Genomic DNA, 25406 nt, shown 5'->3' with positions numbered 1-25406 from the left:
CCGAGCATGCAGTGCTTCCCCGGGCTGGTGCTGGCGCTGAGCTCGCTGCTGGGCGCCCTGGCGCTGCTGCAGCTCTCGCTGCACCTGCGGGTGCCGTCCCGCTACGGGAAGCACGAGGAGCGGCTGTGCCGGCCGCGGGGCCGGCTGCCGGCGCGCTGCGCCTGGTTCCTGCAGGAGCTGCCCTCCTTCCTGGTGCCCGCGCTGCTGCTGGCGCTGCGCAGCCCGCCCCGCCTCGAGCCGCTCGGCTGCCGCCTCCTCTGCTGCCTCTTCTGCTGGCACTACTTCTACAGGTACCGCCGCCGGGCACGGCTCCCGGCCGCCGCGCCTCGGGAAACCCAGCCGAGGGAAGCTGCGGGAGCAGCCGGAGCCGGGCGGGCGGCGCGGCCGGGGCAGGTCCTGGCTGCAGCATCGCTCCCGCCCGAGTCCGGCTGGCCATCCGCGCCCCGGGCTCCGCTCCGAGAGTGGGGACCGGCCGGGTGGGCATCTCTGCCCCGGGGGAAGGAGCACCCGGTGGTGCTCGGGTGCTTGAAGCAGGGGAGAAAGGATGGATGCTTTGAATTGTTCTCTTACGGGGAGGAAAAAAAAAAAAAGGAAGAAAGAAAGAAAAAAGAAATAAAAGAAGGTTTCGCTAAGTTGAAGGAAATGTTAGGATAAAACTCATCCAGACATTATGTAAAGGTACATAGGAAGCGCTTGTTGCGGGCAGGAGAAGCCCCGCGGGTGCGCCGCCGGGAGCAGCGGCGGCTGCCGAACGCAGCCGTGGGAATACGTGGGTGAGGGTGGCCGAGAGCAAAGCCACGGAGCACCGGGAGCGCACGGCTGTGCCCATGGAGCACCGGGAGCGCACGGCTGTGCCCATGGAGCACCGGGAGCGCACGGCTCTCTCTGCCCATGGAGCGCCGGGAGCGCACGGCTCTGCCCATGGAGCACGGGGAGCGCACGGCTCTCTCTGCCCGCACACCGGGAGCGCACGGTTCTCCCCGGGCACCGGGAGCGCACGGCTCCACCCGAGCACCGGGAGTGGGAGCGCACGGCTCTGCCCGTGGAGCACCGGGAGCGCACGGCTGGGAGCGCACGGCTGTGCCCGTGGAGCACCGGGAGCGCACGGCTGGGAGCGCACGGCTCTGCCCATGGAGCACCGGGAGCGCACGGCTGGGAGCACACGGCTGTGCCCGTGGAGCCCCGGGAGCGCACGGCTCTCTCTGCCCATGGAGCGCCGGGAGCGCACGGCTGGGAGCGCACGGCTGTGCCCGTGGAGCCCCGGGAGCGCACGGCTCTGCCCGGTGCTGCGAGGGGAGCACAGACGCTGTGGGCATGCGGTGCCACGGCACCAAATTTGGTTCTTTGTGCTCAATTCGTCACTCCAGCTCCACTACCGAAGTATCAACTTGTATTGGGTTTTTTTTCTTTTCGTATCTTTTCTTTTTAGAAACCTGGTCTTGTCAGAGTCAACAAATGCTGTAGCTCTAATTAATTCTGTATTTGCTAATTAGGAGCTCAAATAAATAGTAGAGTTTTTATCCAGTGTTGGTGATAACTTTGAAGAGACATAGCTCTACAATCGCCACCCAGTTCTGCAGAGAATATCACCAGAATCCATCCTCTCCACTTCCATTTTCTGTGGAACTCTGTCGTGAGAAAACTGAATTTGGTTTATGGAATAAAATGGCTTTTATTCACAAGTGGCAAGTGCACGTGAAAATGTTATGCCATTATGTAGTAAAGAGCAATGTAACTTCTGAGGCAAAACCTTGACTTGATTTGACATTTTCCACCACTATTCCCATATCTGTTGGTTATAGTTTGCTTCATAGAAATAGAAAACATTATTGTAATATTTGATCAGAAATAATTATTTGCTCCTCAACCAAAATCAATATATTGAAAATCCAGTTGCAGTATCTCTATAGATAGTTTAGGGATAGAAACTCAAGGCTGTTCTGGAGATATTTCAAACAGAGAATGGCTTATGTTGCTAACACTATTTTAGGCATGTATTTGTTATCACTCCCATTGTCTTTACTGCAGGAGTCAGCTTGAGGACACATCCATAACATATTTGGCTTCCAGAAAGCTGGATGTATGGATTATACGTAGTTATACAGAATATAGTTAAATGCATTCTGCTATCAAGAATTTCTGATTGTTTGAGAAACACAACTATCAATGAACACCACTGGACTAATGAAATAAGTGTAACACTACCAGTGTGCACACATCTATTGGCTCTGTGGCTTCTTTCCCAAATTTACTGCTGGACTGAGGCAAAAGCTCTGTGTTTTCATACATTTTCTCTCCCACACAGCTCGGGGATCTTCTCATCTCTCTCTGGAATATCCTTCTTCACTTTCTCACTTCAACCAAGTCTGTATAAAACTTTTCCTGCTAATACAGCGTGTTACTGCAATATCAATCTCACAGGCTGCAGCCCCTTCTCACACAAGCCATTCTGACTTTCTGTTGAATCAATATTTGAAATATTGTATTAAATATTAATACTCTGCTGTTATGTAAAAGAGCAGCAAAATCACAAAATAGAAGTTTTTCTGGGTTTCGCCTGACAATACAATAGGACAGGCAGGTTCTTTGAGGGATTCTTGGTAGAATGGCCACATGGTTGTGTTTATGATTAGAGCCTTCTTGATAACATGAAAGTTTTAACTATCAGCACAGATAATTGTTATCTACAATTTCTGGCAGATAGGATAATTTATTGTTACAGAGAATTTTTTAGCCTGTACCATATCTTACAGTTAAACAGAATTTCTGCAGCTTTCCTCTTTTCCAAACCTTTTAGCTCCCTAGACTTTTTTAGTCCTTGGACCCTCTAAAGATTGGGTCAAATTCTTAGCAATCAGTAAGTGGCACAATAACCGTAATCTGGATTCAGCATTTAATTAAAAGAATGGGATTTACTCAGTCCTTGGAGGAAGATGAATGGAGGAGACATCCCTGACCACTGGGCATTCACAGGTTTTGCCATCCAGAATCAGCTCCAGTCTAAGCCCACCTGCAGCTCCTGGATTTTCTAGGGAGCACCTCATGGGAATTTAGGCTTCCCTGTTCCATGCTGAGAGCCACCACGTCCTGGTGACAGTGCTGGGCAAGCTGTCTTATTGCACAGCTGAAAAAGGGGTGAAAAGAAGGGCACTTACATATTATGTGCACTTGCATATTATGGCTGTTTACCTATAAAATGATGCTGAACAAATCATATACCAAGTCGCCATATACTGGTGACGCTGCATTAGAAAGTTCCATTGCCATACAGTGTTTGAAAAAAGGTTCAGTAATTTGACATAACAGCCAGGATATAGTTTGACTTTTAGGGTTTTGTTTTGTTTTCATTTTATAATCTTTACTTGGAAGAATCTAACAACAGTTTTAAATACTTCCATGATTAAACTTGATTGCAAGGATAATAAGTGTTATATCAATCAATAATAAAATTGCATTTACCTAATGGGTGTAGCCTACTTCATTTTCTGACTTTAAAATGTTGAAATGAATAAAGGTGTTCCACTCTTAATCATAAAGGTATTTTGTTAATCCACTAGTACTTTTACTACTGATCATCTGGTATCTGTACTTAAGCATTCCTCTGTGTTTGTATGACACATTTTCTTTGTATATTCTTGCATAATTTAGTGACTTCTTTCTCTCCACAGGGGAGCTTTTATAATTCCTAATCTTGTCTCATCTACTTTAGCAAACATACATGAGGAAGGGAAGTTTTCATCAGAGGTATGCTCAGAAGGACATTACAGTCCATAACGAAGAAACACAGACTTCCAAAAGACTGCTGTGCTTAGCAATTCTGCCTTTCTTTGTGCTCTAGCCAGCTGTGTTGCCCCAGTAGCTCCTTTTAGACTGAAGCACATATTTCAGAGTAACTTCAGTCTTGACCTGAAGACCCCTGAAAATGAAAAATCCATCATTTTCAATGTGTTTTAATTTTTACAAAAAAATCTAGTGTTTTCTTTGGTTGTGTTAATCTTCTAAATTCTTTTACCCTTACTTAAACATGTTTAAAATGTCTTGCTTAAATTTGAATAGTCTTGATTTTTGTGCCAGTGGGCCTTGCTCCTTCTATCCACCCTGTGCTAATTTAAAGCACTCCCCAGTGTCCTTCAGTATTCTCTTACCATGATATCACTTACATGGTACTGGATCATGTTTTAATTTGCTTGTTACAGAGCTGTCAAGCCCTCTGTCAGCATCAGTTTGATGCAGATAATATAGGAGCACATGATCGTGTTTCTGGGGCATTAATTACCACACATGATGTCATATTTATGCTGAATTGATGGGTTTGTGGTGGATGCAAGCCAGATATAGGGGAACAGACATTACCTGATCTGACACAGAGTTAGAGTAGTGCAGACACATGATACTTCATCCAGCATGAAGTTGGTCAGGATAAAATTACCTTTTCATAAATTTAGGAACAGCCTTAAGCCACCATAATTAACTTGTCCTGCTTTCGGACATGTTGTCAAATAGCCACAATAATTTTTTTTTATTTGAACTGAGGTATTGTAAACTAGATTTATAATATCACTGAACTACAGCAGACCCTCAATGCAAGAGGTTTTTCCCCCCTCTCAGTCCTCAGATAATTTCTGTGGCTTTTTTCCCCTCTCCTTTTTTTTTTTCTATATCCATTTCAAAATGAAGACATCAGTGTGTGATGAATGATGCAGTGCCAGAGCTGTAGTAGCATGCCTAGAGAGAACATTACTTTCCTGTTCCGCCATCCTACTCCGATGTTTACAGATTAGGAGAGCACTTCTCTGTTTGGAGTCATAGAGGGACATCCTATGTTTCCAGGCTACTTAGAACATTCTGGAGCTGATGTGACCTGGATTGTAACCAAGGTTACAATCTATCACTCCTTAGGAGTGGTTTTCATTATATCACTGTATTTCCTTCATTTTAAAATAACTTTTTTATATGGGCACACTGCTTAGAAGTGCTGTCCTGCCTACCTTCATATTCACTGCTGTCTAGAATTTGTGCCATGGGCCAGTTAAACAGTGGTGATTTTGTATTTATTGTCAGGCTCTTGAGGAGTATGCTGGAGTGTTGAAGGGACCACCCTAATACTGTTCTGGAAACTGGGTTAACACTGATGGTGCCTCATTGACAAGGACATTGATGGTTCCTCATTTAGTGGACATCTCTGCTTGCCTGCAGGAGTCCTGTGAGCCAGTTCTGGCAGAGAAAGGAGATGGTCACCTGGGAGGTGACTGCTGGCCAGGGAGCCCTTCTCTAGTGCTGCCAGAGCAGACTTTCTGCCTGGGAGGATTCCAGAGGGAGGGGATGGAGCCAGGAGACCTCCCCTCCTTCCCGCCTTGTCCAGTGGCCCGTGGTGAACCGTGACAGCAGAACAACAGAACAGCTTTCTGCCTTTGTCTGCCGCCGCTAGGCAGCAGCCTCTCTCTTTGTGCCTTTCGGGAAGGGATGAAGGCAGCCTGCTGCTGCTGCTGCTGCTGCTGCTGCTGCTGAGGGGAGGAGAAGGAAGGGAAGGATCCCAGCCCCAGCCTCTTTGGCTGCTCTCCTTAGCTAGCCAGCTCTTTGTGTCTCAACAAGCACTTTATCAGCACAGCATGGCATGAATTTCATCGAATTCAAATGCTCTCTGGTGCTAAAGATAACATTCTTAAAACTGGAATAATTCGGAATCTGAAAAAAATCAAAATCTGAGTTTCCACGTCTGTTTTCAGTAAGCTCATAGCACCTTCACTTTCACAGGGTAGGTTCTGTGGTTGCAGGGGCCTCCAAAAGTGGTGGGGTAGGAAGGTAGAGAAAAGGAAGAAAGTGAGAAAAGAAATGACTGCCAAGTCTGCCATCTGTATATGCAATCTCTGTGGAAAGCTGGTCGTAAGCTGAAAATGATGGGTGGTGTAAGATGTACGTGCAGGAACACTTCTTGTGCTGAATGACTTACAAAGTATTTTACTTTGAAATGTAGTTTGTAATACAGCCTTTCGTGCTGGAGGGGCTGTGCTGGGAATGCAGCAGAAGGCCTCAGGTGGTGAGGAGAAACCCATTTGCTGCCTTTCCATTTTGCAGTCCAGCTTTAAAAACCAAAGGTGGGAAACATAACACGTGGCAATGAGAGGAAACCTTTGCAATCCAATCCCATATATATCTTCATGCTGCATTTCTCTTGCCAGTGAGGAAGACAGAGTGGTGAGGGAGCAGAGGTGATGCCATTGTGCACAATAGCAGCAGGGAAGGCCCTGTCCCACTGACTTGTGAAGATAATCCTGAAGACAGAGGTGTAAAAGACAGGGTGCTGCATGTACCCCTTCTGTGCTGCCCTTAATAGCTGGGGCACAAGCAATTTAAAGAGGCATTTCCCTTTCAAAGACCACCTATTACATTTACTTATTTATTTTTCTCTCTTGCAACTTTGTTTTAAATCAAGTCAAATCTTTGTTTTCTATTTTATTCAGTTAATATATGAACAAACCAAACTGCTGTTTTCATTTCTGAAGTGAATCTGAGAGACATTAAGTAAGGCTGCTCTTTGAGGTGCAGCTGGATCCCCAAACTCCTCTGATTGGAGGTGACCCATTTGGTGCGCCTGTAGCTGGTTTTCTACAAATTGACATATTTCTAAAGAGATCAGGGAATGCAGAAATTTGTGGCAAGAGAATGAGAAGCCCTTGAAAACTGCATCCTCATATAAGTTTTTAACACTTCTTTTGGCCAGCTTCCTTCTCTCTGGAACTAAGCTGGGGAGAGAAAGGAAAGGGCTCTTGCTCTCCCCTGCTCTGCAGAATGCAGTGCCTGCCTGTGCTGCCTGGCTGGTCAGGCAGGTGCTGTGTTTACCTGGACTGGCCTTTTTTTCAAGTAGGAATACCTACTTGTGATCAGTAAGAAAAGCAGCTCAAGACTGCAGAGAAATGCCGAAGGATGGAGGCTCCAAATGAGTAAATTTTTTATAAGTTAACTTGCTTATAATTTTTAGAGGTGTTCCGTATTAGTTCATACAGAGTTTTAGTTATGTTTTCTGAAACATGAAGTGCATAAACAGAAATTAGATTAAGCTTGAAGGATATTTATATATTTAAGTGGTACTCTCCTGGCTAGTAGTGAATATAACCAGACCAGAAAACAACCACTAGGTCCAATAGACCCAATCCAGAGATTAATATTTCCCCCCACAGAAATAGTTATTTTATCCTTTGGTCTTAGAAAGTTACCATTATTAACAGTCAATAACTAAAGACATTTCTCTTGTTGGCCTCTTATAACCTCTATAATTAATCTCCCAATACAAAATCTGCAGGTATTTGACCAGTAACAAATCCTGTTCTCTTTTCCTTCCCCTTGATGCTTTGGAATAGATCCTGACCAGATTCCTTTTGGCTTTCACCAGCCACACAGTAGCACATTTGCATCCTCTCTCCTGCTGTTTGGCCTTGGCAGTAATTCTAGAACTGTCAGCAATATCCCTAACAGAGGCTGGCCATGTGCTGTGCCTCTTCTATGTATTCCTTGCTCCCCAGGAGCATTACAGTAATGCTAATATATAATTTCTTCTCTTCTGTGAAAATAGTAGATTCATTGCTATTTTTATCCAGGTTCCTCAGATTCATGTACTGATAGCCAAGAAAAGCATCTCTTCATATGCTTTGCCTCAGAATTGTAAAATGCTCATGTACCCAGTGCTAGTGTGGAGTTTGCTTCCTTGCAGTCTTGTCTAGCATTATGAACTGCTTCCTAATTCTGCTCTCAAAATAGAATACTATCTGATTGCCTTCCTAACAATTAGCACAAATAATCCTATCTATACACTCCTTTTCCAATGGGAAGTGGGCTAACATTACAGAAACCTCTCATTTTTGACCAGACCAAATTGTACCCATGTGATTTTTCCTTTTGTCTCTTGGTCTGGAAGATTTTCTGCAGAGATAACTTAAGACTTTTATCTTTTTTCACTTTCTTTCAAGACATCATGCCTCTCAGGAGTATCTTTATATCTGATGCTAATTCACCTGTGCTGTTTTGTTATTACCAGGCAGCTTTAAATGCACTAAAGGAGTATTCATGCCTGCTCTGGGACCTCACTGTTGCTGTTAATGACAAAATGACTTGGTGGGTGTCAGTCCAGCTGCTCTGCAGTGACCTGTCCAAACTGCAGTTCCAGGGCAGAGTCAGCCACTAGGACATCACCAAGGCACAAGAAGGTTGCTCTGATCTCCCCTGTGTGAGGTCTGAGCCCACCCAGGAACTTGAAGCACTTGCTATCTGTGAGCTTAAATCCTTTAGGACGACAACATTCTGAGCTCCAAACCCCACTGGGCTTTGGTAAGACTGGCAAGGATCTGGGAAAGATCTGGATTTGCGTCACCACATTCTTGGTGTTGATGTCAGAAAAGCAGAGTTATAAAGGGTTATACTAAGAAAAGAAAAATAATATATATACAGGAGTTTCTGTAAATGTTTTTACTTGAAAATAGTAATGTTTTTACCAAAGAAGAAAATTATTTGTTTTAATCATGAGATGTCTGTAATATTCCCTTTTTTGGACTACTCTTTTAAGCAGGAAATAAAAACCAAGAGAAAAGTGTTAAGGTCCACTCCATATGCCCCGTGGGAAATTTGTGATGGATCTTGCTCCTTCAAGATCCACAAATATGACTTTTTTGATTTCTTATCATAATAGAGGCAGCCATTAAGGAGGAAACAGGACTTTCATACTCAGCCAATAAATATTGTTTGACAAAAGGACACACTTTAATAGTCCCTTTGTGTACTCAAGAGCCTGTATAATTAGGTAGTTTGCCAGTTTTATGAAACTCTGTTAAGAAAAATAAAATTGTGAAATACCCTCCTAGTAGTATGATTATAAATCAGTGTCCATCCCAGACATTGCATATTTCCTTGGTGTAAGTGATATTCCTAAAATTAATTTTGGTCAAGAAGGGTTATGATAAAGAAATACTTTCAAACTTGAATTAAGAGACAATTCTTAATTTATACACCTCAATGTGTCCTTCTCTGTCCAGAAATTGGTTTAAATGGGGCAGGTGAATTGATCAGTAGGGTGATCTTTACAGAATTTGGTCAAATTATTAAATTCATGTACATCTACACCCATTTAAATGTAAGAGTTGCATTACTCTTCGCTGAGCACTCAGCTGACATTCTAATTATGTCTGCAACATCTCTTTGTTACAACAATAGCAATGGAATTATTTTGTTGTAAAACAAAACAAAACAAAAAAACCCCAATTAAAATATTAGTTAAAATGTTCCATGTAGGGAAATGGGAAAAGGCAATTCATAAGAAGAAAAAACAGTAACTTTTTTAACAGGTCCAAATTTGTGTTAAGAACCAGCTAAATTCTACCTAGCTGTGAACTTTTGAAGCACCAGTTACTACTGTATTGATACCTAAGGATGGGCAGGAAGTTTCACCATTCCTAGGAAGGGGTATCCAAATGTGACCTTCAACAGCAATGAAAAAAAGGTCCTGTTTGAAGGAAGCCGGGTTTGACCTCCTCCTTCCTTACTACCCGTTATAAACATGGAGCAGCAACACCCACAGTCAGCTTTAGCCAGGTATGAGATACCATTTTCCTTACAACAGGGCTAGCTAGAGTTCACCAACTTAATCCAACACCTGCCATGCTGGGAGACTGCCTCCCAGAAACGGCTCTGGAAAATGTCACCTTGTCAAGGCTGTCTTCAAAGAGATGTGCTGTCTGCTAGAGAAAGAGGGTTTGCTTAGGGGAGATGCTAAGGAACAGATCAGTTCCCAGGCGGGACTTTGCTGAAGCAGGTCCTGAGGCAGGTGATGACCTGCAGCTCTTTGACGTCCTGGTAAAGATGGGCTGGGTGACCTTCCTGCAAAGCCAAGGCTCCTTCATCTGGGTAGTCATGCCAGCATTCAGGCTGGGCTGGAAGGCTACAGAGAGCTCTGAGTAAATTAGCTGGGCTATCCGAAGAAGTATAGTCACGTTAGCATGGTCTCCTGCTGGAGATGCACATGCAAATACTTCCAGACAGTGTGGTCCTGAGCAAACCTCCCAGTGACTCCTGTCACACATCTGGGGTAGAACAATGCATGGACCTCTATTAAACTTGTGCTGCTCCTGAGAACAGGAGAGGAAGAAATGTTGAGAAATGACAGAATGGAAGAAAAGTACTTACATTACGGTGTTGAGGGTTTTTTTTTGCCTGCTTGCTTCTCTCTAGAACCTTAAAAAAAAAAAAAGAATCATTAAAGCATTCACATTTTAAAACTTGGCCCAGATTAAGGTTACTAAAGTGAGACACGTCTCTGACTCTTCCTAGGGAAAGCAATTTAAACTTGGCGGAGCTGTCTGAGAAGTGCGTTTGTATCTGCTCAAACAGAAAGGTCGTCAGCTAACATTTTTAGAGTCTGTTCCTCTGGTTCAGCTGAGGCTAAAATGCAAGCCTGCAATCCAGCCAAGTATGCTCTAGGCTGGCACTGTAGGGACAGAGCAAGGCTTTTCTGGCTGCTAGGATAATCAACAGAGAAGAAGTAGTCTCCTAGCTGAAGTTCTGGCAACATGGATTAGGAAAAATACAACATGTCTTGAATACAGAGAAATACATCCACTGTGAGGTTTACAGGGCTGCAAGGTGGGAAGAGACAGAAATGTCAGCTGAAAGAGCACGGGAGGGACAAGTAGGAGAGTTGTTAACAACAGCTAGGGCAGTAGTGGGGCAGGAGTGAGAAGAAATGGGAAGGAAAAGGTCATGATGTGAGAGGGCAATGCCCAGGTATCAAGAGACGATGCAGACACTGTGCTGAGTGATTCACCCAGTAGCTCTGTGTCAGGAAATCTTTTGACACATTTTGCGAGGAAACAGAGACCATTGTGACTCAAAATCAGCCCATGGCAGTTTTTCCTTAGGGAAAACAAAAAAGGCTTCTAAGTACTTTGATTATTTTAATGTAAGCACAAACTCAGGATCTGACCTGGCCACTTCAAATTTTGTTCCTCTCTATGTGGATGTACTGCCATGAGTGCCATAAGATCATAGAGGGTCAGTATGCTCGCTGAGTATAATCTGACCAAGATTTAATGTTGAATAAGGATAGATTACCAATTGTCTGTCTTCCTTTGGCCATTTCTCAAGCCCACAGGAGCAATTTATGGAAAATAATGACACTTGATCTGATAAGTGCAGTTGTAAGAGCACAGATCTGTGCATCCTTGGATTTTGTGCCAGTTTTTATGTAGACACATCCTCCTGTTCTGCTCATGATCTCAACCTCTGTGAACTCTTAAAACTCTGCTCCAGTGGAACAGGGAACTTTTTGAAGTGCACAGCATAGTGTCTGATTAAGTTACTCTGGCATGTCTTTCACACTTTTGGCAGACTCCCACAGTTTAGCAATAGGAACAAAGTGATCTGTTTTCATAAATACCAAGTGATTATTTCTGAAGAAGAAAAGAGGGAGATACCTTTGGCTGGCTAAGGCTTTGGCACACTATTGCTTAGATAAAACAACAAATATTCTCATGACCTCTAAGTGCTGTTGCCCTTTAGATACTATCAAATAGTAGAGGTAATCATGAAGCACTGTGAGATCTGCACATTTGTCATCAGCACAATCCATCTAGTCAAGTTGAACTTTAATCCCCAAATGAGTCGTTCTGTTCCCTAATCCCCATGAAAGCACAAATCTGGACCAAGTTTAATTAGGGTTTCCACTGTGATAGCTGGCCTGGTGCTGAGTCCATCAGAGCCTCTCTCTGACTAAAATAGCACCATGTTCCCATTCCCAGGCAGTTCCTGGCCACATACAGTCCTCAAATTTTCTTCTCTTTCCTAGAATGGACTAGATGGACATTTATCTAGTCTGTCCTTAACAATTGCTGCTTATTGAGACTCCCAGTGTGTTCCAATGCCTCACTGTCTTTCCCTAATATCTAAGCTGCATTTTCTATACACCTGTTCAGGCCTGTTGCTTCTTACTGTGTTCCCAGTAGACAAGAGAATGCTTGACTCCTTTCTTCTTTGCAGGAGATTTTTATACAGTTGCAGTTTGTTATGATGTCTTCCACTGGTTTTCTCTTAGTTATTTTAAAGACCCCTGAGTCCTTCAGTCTTTCCTCACATCACACTTCCTAGACCACAGCTGTTTATCTTTGAGTTGCTTCCACTTTGTCTTTTATAGAGAGCTGGACAGAGCATCATTTAAGCTCCTACTAGCACCATGCAAAGGGGAAAGATTACCTCAGGTGTCTCCAACAACACATTTTAACATTTGCCTTTTTCACAAAAGCCTGACATCATTGGCTCATGCTCAGTTTGCCACCTACCACCATTCCCTCTCCTATCCAGCCCTTTTTTCAGCCTGTCTTTTACATTTGGTCTTAATTAAGTGTAGTATTTTGCCATTGTCTTTATTGAATTAAATCAACTGTTTTAAAACTATCAAACAAGTATTTCAAGACTATTCTAAACTCTGGTCTTCATTTCTAGTGTGCTCAGCATCTCTCAAAGCCGCATCAGCCACAAACATTGCAAATATTTTTTTTCCCCAGAGGCATTATATTAATGAAAAAACTCCTGAGTAGTAGAAGAAGAGTCTTTTGCAGAACCTCCCTCAAAAGATCTTTTTAGTTTGATAGTAAACAATTGTGAACTATTCCTTGATATAATTTTTCAGTTTTGCAGCCACTTAACATCCTCCAAACAAAGTGACTTAAAAGGTTGACATGTGAGACAGTAAAAAATCTAAGGTCAAGACATAGGACATTGTCTGCTCCTACCATCCCTCTCTTGTGATACATCCAATTCATGTCAATTCCTTCACTCAACAAACCTACCTCATGAAAATAGGGTTGCATATGGAAATGAGTCCTGTGCCCAGCTGTTACAGACCCACAGGACTGTGAGTCAAAGAGGCTGTGACAGGTATTGCTGCTCTGACAAGAGGCTGATCAGGCTGCACATTCTGCACTCCCCTGACTTGGCTGTGTAGTGTCTGAGGACAAACTGTGAGTTTGCAGAGGATGGTACTAATTTCAGCAGGGATCTGTACAGGGAACATATTCCCTTTGCTCTATTAGCTCCATTTCACCTTCTTTGGCTATGAAAGAGAAAAGTACTTTTTAAAAAAATCTCCATCTTTTTGATGGATATGCCAAATTTGACAAGGGATGGTGAGAAAGATATTATATCTGGTTCATCTGGCTCTTGTTTCAGTTGTCTTTGCTTAAGGGCAGTCCATCAATTCTTCCCTTTGTATAGTTCAGCTCTCATTCTGATCTCCTTTCTGCAATACAAATAAAAAAGAAAAAGTGACTGAGTGATAGCAAAAGAAAATAAAATAATAAATTAAGAATATTTCAAACCTATTTGGTTTATACCAAAATAGAAACACTTAAGAAACAAATATGCTGATATAAATGTGTACTGAGTGTAATTTGCTGATGGATTGTGACTTGCTGAGGCATCTTGATAGTGCACCAAACCCAGCAGTTCTGTTCTTGGTGTCCCTTTAGAAATTGTATAATAATTAAAGTACAGTGTTTTGGTCCTGTTTCTGCAAAACCAGTATGATGCTTTTCAATTTTTAATGCCTTTTTCCCAGAAGAATTCTCCTTTGTTGGTTCTGTCTGGATGCTGGAAGTCACTGGGAGATACCAGATTTTCTAGTGACATTTTCAAAAATAATAGAAGAAAACTAAGAGGAGTAATGAAGTAATTTCTAAACAAAATTGCAAAACACTTTTGAAACCTGGCCCCTGTTGCAGTGAATTTGGAAGGGGAAAAATTTTTGCCTTGGAGCCAAGCCTACACAATTATTTTCTACTAATTAAAACCAAATACCCATTTTATACCCATTTTAAGGTCTTATTCCTTTCCTTTTTCCAAATTTGTTTTCCAACCACTTACATTTTATTAAATATAGCACATCTAATAATACCTGTATGCAATGTGAAGAGGACTAAGCTTTATCTATAAACTGTATTTATCCTTCTTACTTTGCTAAATGCACAGCATGCTAGCAATATATATCAATCAATGAGGCATTACTGACTAGTTCTAGCTGGTCACAATGACTAGTTCAGGCATTTATAATGATGGAACTGAGTATTACATAGGTCAGATTCCTTAAATTTATCCAAGGTTAAATGCATCATGGTTTTTTTTCCTTCAATGATTGATAGTGATACAGAAGCACCATTTTTTAGCCTTTCCCATGAGATACACATGCTTTTGAAAATATTTTTTTCCTATATCCCCCTTCATTCAAAGGCAGTTGTAAGGAAGTGTGCTTTTCTGACCTGTCTCCAAGGTTTCAACCTGAAATCTGTTTTTAGCTCTGTGGCCACAAGTCAAGTGCAGTTGCTGATTCCTTTGACTGTTCTGCAAGTGCTGTCATCCATGGTGTCAGCCTTCCTGGCACAGCAAGAACCACGCTGGAGCTTTACTCATAAATGCTGGTGTTAAGCAACTGCTAATCTATTCTAAGGAGTTTATCATCTTTGAGATGTTCAGTTTGTAAAAAATGTTAGATGAGTCATGAGACATTATGAAACCCTGAAGGTATCACACTGGATTAGAGCAGAGGCCCTTCACAGTCAGCACTCTGTCTTGGCAGAAGCCAGAGCCAGATCATTCAAAACAAAATGCAGTAAATGGTGGGCAGTTGTCCTCAGCAGCTGCTACCTTCTGCCTCTCTTCACTGGAATATAATTTATCCTCTGAAATATAAGAATTACTATTCATTCCAAATCTTTGTGTTCTCTCTGTTGAAGAATCTGCCTTTGTCTGTCATTTCTGATAATCCTCCCTCTCTCAGTCCTACCCAGCTCTTTACTTCAGTGGTTTTTTCTATATTACATTTAATAGAAATCTCATTGCATTCAAACTAACTTCCCTTCAGTATCAGGACAACTGTTGGTCACAGCTATTCAGCTCTCCCAAATAAATTATTTTCCAGTATTGTGTGTTATTTCTCATCTGAAATAAGTTTATTCTTATTAATCTTCAGTACAAGTTCAGCAGTCCCCATGGTTCAGTATGGCAGTCACAAGTCTCTTCACATTTTCCCACTGATCCTACTGCATTTCTGATGTCTTTGCATTAAATCAGTGCTGCCCACACTTTCTTTTTCCCACTGCCTTGCTTCTCAAGAACTCCTTGAAACCCAGTTAAGATGCCATATGTCTCAAGATTTCCTCAGTCCTCCTCCCATATCTTGATCAGATGTGTGCCTCTACCTCTTGACCAAGAAAGATGAGTCTGCTCCTGCCACAAGTCTTCACCAGCCCTGGACCTGACACTAAGAGACAACAAAGAAAGACTGTCCCTACAATAACAGGCTTCAGGTTGGATTTATCTTGGAAGTTAACCACAAACATCCCAAGGACAGTAGATTGACCCAATTTTTTTAGATAGACTCATCAGAAATTAACCAGATATGGCAGGTTTAGTATTGTTTTATACAGCTGAATCAAAAGATTTAAAATCATATATCTATCTTTCTTATTACTTAAATTAGAGCCATAAAAATTTGTCCAAAGATCTTTGGAGGAACATGGAGTAGGGTATTTTGCATGTGGAAAAACATTCCTGACTTTGAAAAGAGAGTTCATTCCAACTTAGTTTTTGTCATCACTAGATAGATAAATCTGCATGATTAAAATAAAAAAAATTGTTCTCTTGCTCCCCTTGCTGACTCTATTCAATTATTTAAGCTGTGTTAAGATGAGCTTACAAACTGGCCACAGTCCAGGAACTGATTACAGCTACCTGTAGATAGCATGATGAAGGAGGGTTAAAATGCCTAATTTCACTTTTGGAAGTATTTTTGAGTATTTTCTTTTACTTTCCCTTCAAACTGATAGCAAATTAGCCTACTGCTTGGAACGGAAAATTTACCCATCACATTTGTTTTAACCCAGTCTGGGATAATTGAAAATTTTTAATTGGCCACAGGAAAATTAGGTGCCAGATTGTGTCCTGGTGTGGACTTGACAGTTTTCTCCTATAAATATCCAATGAGAATTATTGTAACACAACTCAAAACCAGTAAAAGTTTAAAATTACCTCAGAGTGCATTTAACCTACAAATAAACTACAGAATGGGGCTCAGAAAGTATGTGCAGACTAATCAGCAGCAGATGTCTTTGGGACATCTAATTTGGCATCCATAACTCTCCAGAATAATTAGAAGCTTTGTGTAAGGCACCACAGCCACCCCAAACAGAAGTCCATCCTGTTTGTGAACAACTTGATCCTTTGTCCAAGTGGTCAGGTATGCCAAGGGTGCCAGCAGCTCCCTAGTAATGTGTTTCCAATTACAACCTATGGTATCAATTGTTGGTGCAAAGAGAACTGGTGTGTGTAATCTCCCCAGGTCTGGACACCATTCTTGTCAATCTGTGCACAAGAAAGATTGAAAGTAATTCCATGGTTTGATGGCAGGCCAATTCTTTCATGCCTGACTGGTCTGTAGTTAGTGTAACACAAATCACAAGGTTTTTCTTATCACCTGAGATACAGGTATTTGTACAAATAAGAAAATGAAAACAGCCCCATAAGGAAGGAGGTGCAGTAGAGTTTAGAGAGCTGTCCTCTACTTAGAGAGGTCTTTGTTTGAGAAGGTATCAGTAGAGTGGTGAGAACTGCAGACCTCAGCAAGGAGTTTTCAGGGAGTGAGAAAAGGGGCTGAAACACGGGCCCTCGATGGAGCAGGACCCATCATTAACTCACCTACTGCACGAGCCCTGCAGCAGCTGCACAACCCCACCTGTCAGTGTTTTCCAGGCTCAGCTCAGTGCACACATGAGCTGGGAGCTCCCTGAGGGCACCACCCTCATGGGAGGGCCTGGCTGCCCGCCCTGACCTGAGCCATCAGCCCTCCCCACCCTTTGTACCTCTGGGTGGGACAAGCAAGGAGCCAGGGTACATGGAGCCCAGGCCACGGGCAGTGGTTCTCAGGCACCCACCGTTTTTGGCACCTTGGTTCATCCTCACCAGGCAGTCAGGGCAGGCCCTGGCACCCACGGTCCAAGGAGAACCAAAATGTCGCTGCAAGGACTCAGAGCATTCCTGGTCAGGAGAAGTCCATAAGTCTCTCCTGGAAGCTGGCCAGGGTCACAGGGGATGGGCCAAGGCATTCAGACAGTGCCCCAGGATGAGTAGGGACAAGACTGGGTTATGGCCAGCACCTGCTTTCAAGGAGAAAGGCACCACATCAGCCCTGCCCACCTTGCCATCCTCCTGCTTCCTAGCCCTTTGTTTGTCCTGGTTAGACCCAGAAGGAGGCCTGGTGGCAGAGGCATGGATGGGCAGGCTCAGCAGGAGGCTGGTGGCCCACAGGCCTGGAGGGAACCAAGTGTCCTCCATTCTGGGCACCCTTGGCCCAGCTGCCCTGGGTGTGAAACACCTCGAGCTTCCAGGTGCATAAATGAGTTGTTACTGTCTGAAACACTGCAACTAGGGCCTGGAGAGGAGAAGACACAGCAGGAGCATAACCATCTGTGACTGACAATCTGTTGGAGGACTGACAATCTACTCTTAGTGGATTATGGTAACATTTGTGAAAAGATTTCCACCTTCTGTGGAAAGAACAGCAAACCTATACTTTCCCTGGGTTTAGGTGAGAGTCTCCAGAATTTTCAAGAAGCTGGACTAATACATCTAAGATGAAATTTGATGCAATGTCAAATGATTTTCTCTTCAAAACTTGGGGTTTTTTTGAAAATAAATGATGGGGAAGAAAATGAATAATGCATTATTCATTCATTTAAAAAGAAGCTGCTGGCAATGATTTAGTCAGATGCAGTGCCTTTGGCTGGTAAAGATAATAAAGGAGTAATGAATTAGTCATCAATACTGCACCGAAAGTAAAAGGTCAAATTTGTCATTGGACTAAAACCAAAAGGCCAGATTTGTTCTGTTATTCTAAAATGGTGGTCTTCAGGACCCCTTTGATTTTCACACTGCAAAATAGTTCCAGCAGAGCTGCAGACTCTTCCATGGAATATTTAAAACTAATAAATACCCCTGCTTTATGTCTGTGGCTTTTTCAAATCTCATCAGGAATAGTTTGTGCACCCTCAACTAGCCATGTAGTACAATCTCATACAGAGAATTGAATCTGGCCTCTGGTTTAACAGACCCACAGAGATTTCCTTGGAGAATTTGTTCCACAACAAAGATTCTTGGATGAAATCCTGACTTGGATTGTCCAAACTGCTACAAGGCAGGATTACAGTGATGCCAGGATTTTACTACCTCAACAACTAAACAAAGCTGGTGCCTCCTGGCTCCCCTGCCATCGTACTTTTACTTGGCATGCAGGTTCTTTCTGTCCTGTGTGCACTCCATGGCACAGAGGTTTGTGGCCATAAATCACCTTTCAAGGGCCAATAACCTCTACAGCAATAGCAGCACCAGGAAGCAGCACAGAAACAATCAGTTTTTCTGGGACCTGAGAACCTTCTGTTTGCATTCAGCTGTAAAAACTCAGAGACTCTTAAACCTGACTGGTTTTGACAAAGGATAAAGCACTGCCAGTCCTGCTTGAATCTACTGTGTAAATTCACCTCCTAAATAATTTTGTGTGGTTTGCATCATTCCCTCTCCGATACAATTTGCTGTCTTCAACCCTGCATGTGAAATTTTCACACTTTTTCTCATAACTGTTCAGATCAAATTTGTCTTGTCAATATGACTTCAGCAGCAGATCAGAATGCTAAAGCTGGCTTTGCTTACTCATAACTCCAGCATCACATTCCCAAAGGGCATGATCAGTAATTACTGGTAACATTACTCCAAAGAGCATTCCTTCCCATTCTGTAATAAATATGACAAATGTGATATCACTATCTGAAGAACATTTTCCATACCTCTTACGTTTCTCTTTCTTTAAAAGTATTTAGCACTTCTGCATCACAGCTGCCTTAATTGCTGGAAATCTGTCTTGCCTTGCTTTGGAAAGCAGTGAATTAACATGCTGCTGCTTGTACTCTGCTTACTCACTTCCAGACATGGAATGATTTAATCTAGATTTATAATATTGTGAGATTTTATGCCTCAGCTTGCTTTAGTTGACACTTGCAACATGGGATGTGAATTACTTATCAGCAATGCTTATATACTGGTATGATGAGCACCATCCAAAGACCAAGAGGGCAAAAGAAAGAAATTTAGAGTGTAGATTTTTCCACTCACAGAACTTAAGTGGCCAGGTAAGAAAACACTTACTAAAAATTAATATAACTTTTTTGTTTCACTCTCCCAGGGATGATATGGATTGCCTGAAGTGTCAAGGGGGGTACTCCCACCTGAAGCAAACATACATATAAATTAAAACTATACAAGCACCAATTATTTGCTGACACAGATGTTAATGCTACTGTGAGCACAGCTGTTGTCTAAGAAAGCCCTAGGTGCTGTAGCTGCATGGAAATCTTGGTGTTTAGCATTTTAAACTTATGGATGTAGCTCTTCTTATTTTAAACAAAAGTTTGAAAGCATGGAGGGGAGGCAGGGACTGGAGGTAAAGCAGCTCCCCAGGCAGGGAAAAACAGTGCTCTGCCCCTACACTGAAGTGTCCAAGCAGAGCAGGACAGAGCTGTTGTGTGTTAGAGGTGCATGGGGGTCTCTTTCTGAGGGAAGTGGGAGAGGCTGAGACAGGAGATTACATCTTGGGCTGTATACTGCAGGGGTGAGAGAGCCAGAGGGTCTCAACACTGCCTTCAAGCCCATCTGCCACCATGAGTTAAAGCCCTCAGGGATCAGGAATGTCTTCTCCATAACAAAGCTCCTCCCGATGCTGCTCGATGCTCGTGGCATAGTAATCGTTGTTTGGAGAATCAGTATTGCAGTGGGTGCTGCCCTTCACAAACATCAGTGATGTCTGAACATCATGTCCCTGTGTCCCTCCGCAGCAACCAATCTTCCCTTGGCCCACTGGAGCATTAAATCAAGTCTGGAAATGAAAATGCAGTTTGTGGGCACGAATTCCTCATTTTCACCAACAAGCATAGAGAAAGATACAGAGACATTCTGAAAGCACCAGTGAATCTGGATGAGCTTTCTAACTTCCCACCTTGGGTGCAGTCCTGCAGGACCAGAAAAAGATGTGTATCTGTAGGATTTCATGTTCCAAATAAATTACTGATCTTATATTGTTGCAGTTATTTTCAAATTTTTTGTCTTTATTGACCTATTTTCTACTTTGTGCTTTGTTCAAGTTTTTTCCCTACAGCAGAGAAATTGCAAATACAATGTTATCGTGAGCAATGTGCTGACTTTTTTTTCTTATCTACCTTAGGACATTTATTTACCCTTTCTTCACTAGAGGCAGACCTTTCCCACTGCAATTGCTTTTCTTTGGCATGTTATTCTGTATCTATAATGGCTTCCTCCAGGGGTACTACCTGATTTACTGCGCTGAATACCCAAACGATTGGTGCACCGACATCCGATTTACATCAGGTAATTACAGCTGCAGGACTCCCAAGATCTAATCTCCAAGCAATTTGCAAGCATTTTGAATTATGTCCTAATCTTCAGTGAACATGTGAGTCAAACCTGTAGTGATGGAAATCAGCATAAGACCTGCTTGCTGGCCCAGATAAAACAAATGTGCAGTAACTTTTTTTTTCCTGTTAGGCAGCCACCTTTGAAGGTATATCATGTTGTGTGTTGGCCTCAAATCATGAGCCTTGTTTTATTGACAGCACTCCAGAGCCTCCTGCTGCTGTGGGCCACGGAGATGCAATCTCAGGCCCCAGGTGCAGGGGGCTGTGCCCTTGCTCAGCCAGAAGCGTGCACCCAGCAGTGGCTGTGTGCGAGCACAAGCTGGGGCTTTCTCTTCCCTGCCAGGCAGCTTTGCACTCCATGCAGCTAGTCTGAGTGAGAGAGAAAAGCAGGGCAAAACCCCAGCATGAATGAGGCTTTGGGGACAAAGAGCTCTTTTTTCTCATGTAAAGGCACAGGGGAAGATTAGAGATCACGCACAGTCTGCTTGTATGCTAATACGATTCCTTTCTATTCTGTAACTTAATAGCCTAGCTGAATTTCACCCTGTAAAATCCCCCAGAGAATAACTGAACAAGAGCAGTTAGATGGCATTACAGATTTGGTACTGCACAGAGAGTGGTTTTAAATGTAAACATAGAAATGAGGATTAACATGGATGTCTGAGGAAACATTTCGGATACAATAAGTACAAACTAACCAAGGTACTTTCTATGCCCTGTTTCAGATGATGGATGCAAGTCTGGTCCTTTCAGACAGCATCACATACTAAAAATTCTGGAAATTGTTTTGTAAGACCTATCATATCCAACAAAGAAAACACCATATAACTTCATTTTCATGATAAATAGTATATATATATTTAATGTTTAAAAAAAAGAAAAAGAAAAAAGAAAATCAGTATTAGCAGTACTTGAAATATTAAGGAAAAAACAAACAGTATATTCTTCCTCCACAGCTCTTACCAATTTTCTGTTGCTACTGGAAGTGTTGAGGTTTTATCAGCATTTAGTCTTTTATCTATACATTGTAGTGCACACACTACTTCTTTTCTTGCTTTCCCATCATTGTCAGAGATGGTTTTCTCAGTGTCCAACATGTCACAAAATGAAGGGCATATAATCTGCAGACTTTCTCAATCAAATGCCTCTGGTTTTTCAGTTAAATGGAATCTGGTCAATGGATCACTCTGGCCAGATAATGTCAGCATCCCTCAGCAAGTACCTCCTTTCCATCCATGCCAAAAGCTCTGTCCAGGCAGCCTCACTGCCAGTGGACTGGGAGGTGCTGAAATGTAGGTTCCTTTCCCAGCTCCAGTGATGTGCTGCATAACTCTGTATCTCTGTGCTCCCCTTTCCTCAGCAGTAGAAGGAGGGTCTTGTCTCCAGCTCAGTGCTTACTTTGTGCACAGCTGTGGCTGGCTGTCATCAGCTGTGGTGGCCATGGGTACTTTGTGTCCCCCCATCAGTATTCAATAAATGGGGACTACGGTGACCTGGAAGTTCAGCGGAAAGTGCTCTGGTGTCACCAGTCACCTGTGCTTCTCCTGTTCAGTGACCTTCTTGGTAGCAATGCACCTTTTGACTTGAAAAAGAATCCACCCACCTCACATTATGACCCCTATCTGTCTGCTGCAAAGACAAACATCCCACATCCTTGAGCAGGGATATCTGGACAGAGCTGTCTTTGTAATCCATTTCTTGTTGGTTTCTTAGGCCTCCTCTTATTTCTGCTGGGAATGGGAATCAACATTCACAGTGATCTCCTGCTGCGCCAGCTGAGGAAACCCGGGGAAGTCACGTACAAGATTCCTCAAGGTACATTCTTATCCCCCCCTTCCCTGCAGGAAGTAGGGCAGCAGAATAAACAATGTTTTCTGGCTGAATTCACAGGAGAGTGACAGTAATGGCAGAGAAGCTGGTCTTGCACAGGTATTTGGTTCAGGTCTCCCCCAGGCTGCAGGTACTGCTGTGAGCTGGCTGCAGGCAGTCCAAGGAAAGCAGCAAGAGTATCTGGAAAACACAGACTTAGTGGAGAGATTTAGGAAATTGGCTGGTAATTCTGAAAAGATTGAAGTGAACACAGGAAGAGGATTTTAACTTTGCAAAAGGCAGCTGCAAAGAAGGAAATAGTCTTCTACATGCCCAGAAAGAAGTAGTAGTTGATTGCTTACCATGCAAAAGGTGGATTCAAAGTGTAAACTTTAGGGGAAAATAACAACACCAAGGATGCAATTGCTGAATTGCCTTTCCAGGAAATGTCTAGCTCTGTAAAGCAATGTGGATAGGAATCCAAGAATTTCTTGGGCTTGGTATTGACTCCTTCTGCTGCCTTGTTATGGATGGTGATATGTCTCTCCCAGAGTTTCTCACCTCCAATATTTACCAGTCTCTTGTAAATGTTGCATAAAACTGAGATCCAGATTTTGCATTCCCCACAGGCAATGAAGTTGCAAAATATTTTTAGGACATGAAAAGGATTGACTAATACTAATTCTTATACTTTAAATCTAATAATGGTCTTTCTTAAGTTATTTTCCAAATGAAAATAAATGGTTGTGAAAGTGCTGGAAACATCTGAGTCAGAATCCCTGCTGATTCTTGTATTTACACATGAACTTCAAACAAGATCCCCCTTTGGCACAACTCCACTGGCTTCAGGGAAGTGCATTTAGGTTGCTGCTATGGGCTGAATAAGAAAGGGCACATATTCTCCTGCTGACTTTATGTGAAAGAACCTTCCATGTGCAGGAGATGACTGTAAAAATTAAATATTTTGTCTGTTGCTGCAGGAGGACTGTTCACCTACGTTTCTGGAGCCAACTACTTTGGAGAAATTGTGGAATGGTTTGGTTTTGCCATTGCAACCTGGTCCCTACCAGCTTTCGCCTTTGCCTTTTTCACTCTCTGCTGCATTGGTCCACGTGCTTATCACCATCACAGGTAGCAAACTGTTCCTTGCCATATGCTGCTACTTCCCCTTGGAATGCAGTTTGCAAAATGCCAGGGAGGACCAGAGCCAGGATTTGGAATAAAACTGAAATCTGAAGCCACATACAGGAGGTGTATTGGCTTATTTGTGTAAGGCAAGCAGGCAGCTGGTGCCCCTGGCCTGACAGTCATTTATTGTGACCTGAGCTGCATCACTGCTTCCACCCTCCTAAAGCCTCTCTTTACTGAGCCCCATAATAGGAGCCTTTCCTTGCAGCCTCTGCAGTCCTTTGGAACAGATATGTTCTGAATTCCTAAAATTTCTACTTTAGTCCTGTTAGAACCTTAACAGTATTATCAGTTAATTAAATAACCAGGTGTAAATAGTTTTGGAGCTGCTCTTTTGCAGAATTACACACTGATATAACAAAGAAAGGCAGCTTAGAGCAGTTTTAAGGTTCCTCAGCTGATCTGTATTGAAACTGTGCAGTTTCCCTCCATGCATGCAGGTTCACTGTCTTGCTTATTTTCTTTCAGGTACTACCTCAAGACATTTACGGACTATCCAAAATCAAGGAAAGCCTTGATTCCTTTTGTTTTTTAATGAATGAAATATGGACTCTTTGTTTTGTTTTTATAGGAATTTTTTTCCAATTCCTAGTTTTAAGGCTAGGTCTGACTATAATTAATTGTATAGATGATATCCCAGGATTGTAGCAGACAAGAAGGTAATTTGGAATGGAAGTTCTTGTTTTAATTTGAGGGGAAATTGCAGATAGCTGTGGGCAAAAGGACTCCCCAACAAACATATTTGCTTCTCTGTGCAGCTCTATCTGTGGGAACAAGTAGGTACCTGCATTGACATCAGAGAAAAGACATTGGCTAAATATTGTTGTGGAAAAGTAAAAAGTAAGCCCATTACTTTGGAGAATCCAATTTACAGCACTTCTGCAACTGCCCCTGCTGCCCCCACGCTGTAGCGCTCGTGCCCTCGCTCTGCTGGCAGTGCCCTGGGTGTTGCCATACCTTAAACGAGACAGGGGGGTCTCATTTGCCCCAAAAAATTACTCAGCCCATTAATTTTCATCTAAAAGGCATCTAAACTCCCAGAAACACAATGTAACAGGAGGGAGCTTGTGCTGGCACAAGGCTGGGAGCAGTGTGCCATGGCACAGAGGTGAGGCACACAGAGATGGAAGCTGGCACTCACAAGCACAATGTCTGTGTTCCTTCCTTAAGCATTACTTCCCTCACTGTCAGATGATTAATCTTCAGCCATCAGGGTTTGTTTTTTAAAAGTACTTTGTTATAGCAATTGTAGATCCATTAGCATTTCTTTTCTCTTGCAAATCCAGATCTTTTTTTCAGAATAAAAATTTTTCCACTCGGTTGTTGTTCATAAAAAGATTTGAAATGGTGATGTATGATAAAAATCACAAGAAATAAAAAGCTCTGTGTTGAAGAAAATGTTCTCTGACACTGGCAGTACATTTTGTCTATGGAGAATATTTTCAGATACTCTTATTAGGAAATGATGCAGGGATATTACTGAATTTTTACAATCAGACAGAATGCCTCTTCCTAATTTCAGGATAGTTAGGAATTTTCCAAAAAATGTCATTAACCCAAATAGGAGGAGATGTCCCCTTGGATGCTGATAGTTTTGGTTACCCTTTAGAGCATAAAATCCTGCTAAGAATTATGCTGATCAGCTGGCAAGAAAAATACCAGACTGCACATATGAAACATACTACCTACTGTTGGAGTGACCTGATTGATTGTATGCAATTTCCTCCAAAACACAATAAAATTTATGTGAAACACAGAGCTGTGTTAGCCTATAATTTACTGTTTGCAGAAACAAATTTCTGTGATGTTGCTTACCAAGTTCTGCTCACAGCAGCTTCCTCCTTCTGGACAAACCCTCCCTTCTTTGCTCATGTTATAAATCTTCACTACCAGAGCGGAACA

The 25406-nt window shown here is 42.6% G+C and overlaps 1 protein-coding gene across 1 annotated transcript; it reads left to right on the top strand.

Moving 5' to 3' along the window:
* On the top strand, positions 1–25260 carry SRD5A2 (steroid 5 alpha-reductase 2). Its single transcript, XM_059468627.1, has 5 exons — positions 1–290; positions 20297–20460; positions 22221–22322; positions 23297–23447; positions 23973–25260. Exons 1-5 carry the CDS (start codon positions 7–9, stop codon positions 24037–24039), a joined length of 768 nt encoding a protein of 255 aa, XP_059324610.1. The 5' UTR covers positions 1–6; the 3' UTR covers positions 24040–25260.
* Positions 25261–25406: the final 146 nt, after the last annotated feature.

The sequence above is a fragment of the Ammospiza nelsoni genome, chromosome 3 (assembly GCF_027579445.1).
Source record: "Ammospiza nelsoni isolate bAmmNel1 chromosome 3, bAmmNel1.pri, whole genome shotgun sequence".
In the NCBI taxonomy this organism is placed as follows: domain Eukaryota; kingdom Metazoa; phylum Chordata; class Aves; order Passeriformes; family Passerellidae; genus Ammospiza; species Ammospiza nelsoni.
This window is presented reverse-complemented; position numbering and strand designations above follow the sequence as displayed.

Coding starts and splice junctions, on each gene's coding strand:
- SRD5A2 (XM_059468627.1), top strand. CDS start 7: ATGCAGTGCTTCCCCGGGCTGGTGCTGGCGCTGAGCTCGCTGCTGGGC. Junction 291..20,296: donor TGCTGGCACTACTTCTACAG/GTACCGCCGCCG, acceptor TATCTACCTTAG/GACATTTATTTACCCTTTCT. Junction 22,323..23,296: donor CACGTACAAGATTCCTCAAG/GTACATTCTTAT, acceptor CTGTTGCTGCAG/GAGGACTGTTCACCTACGTT.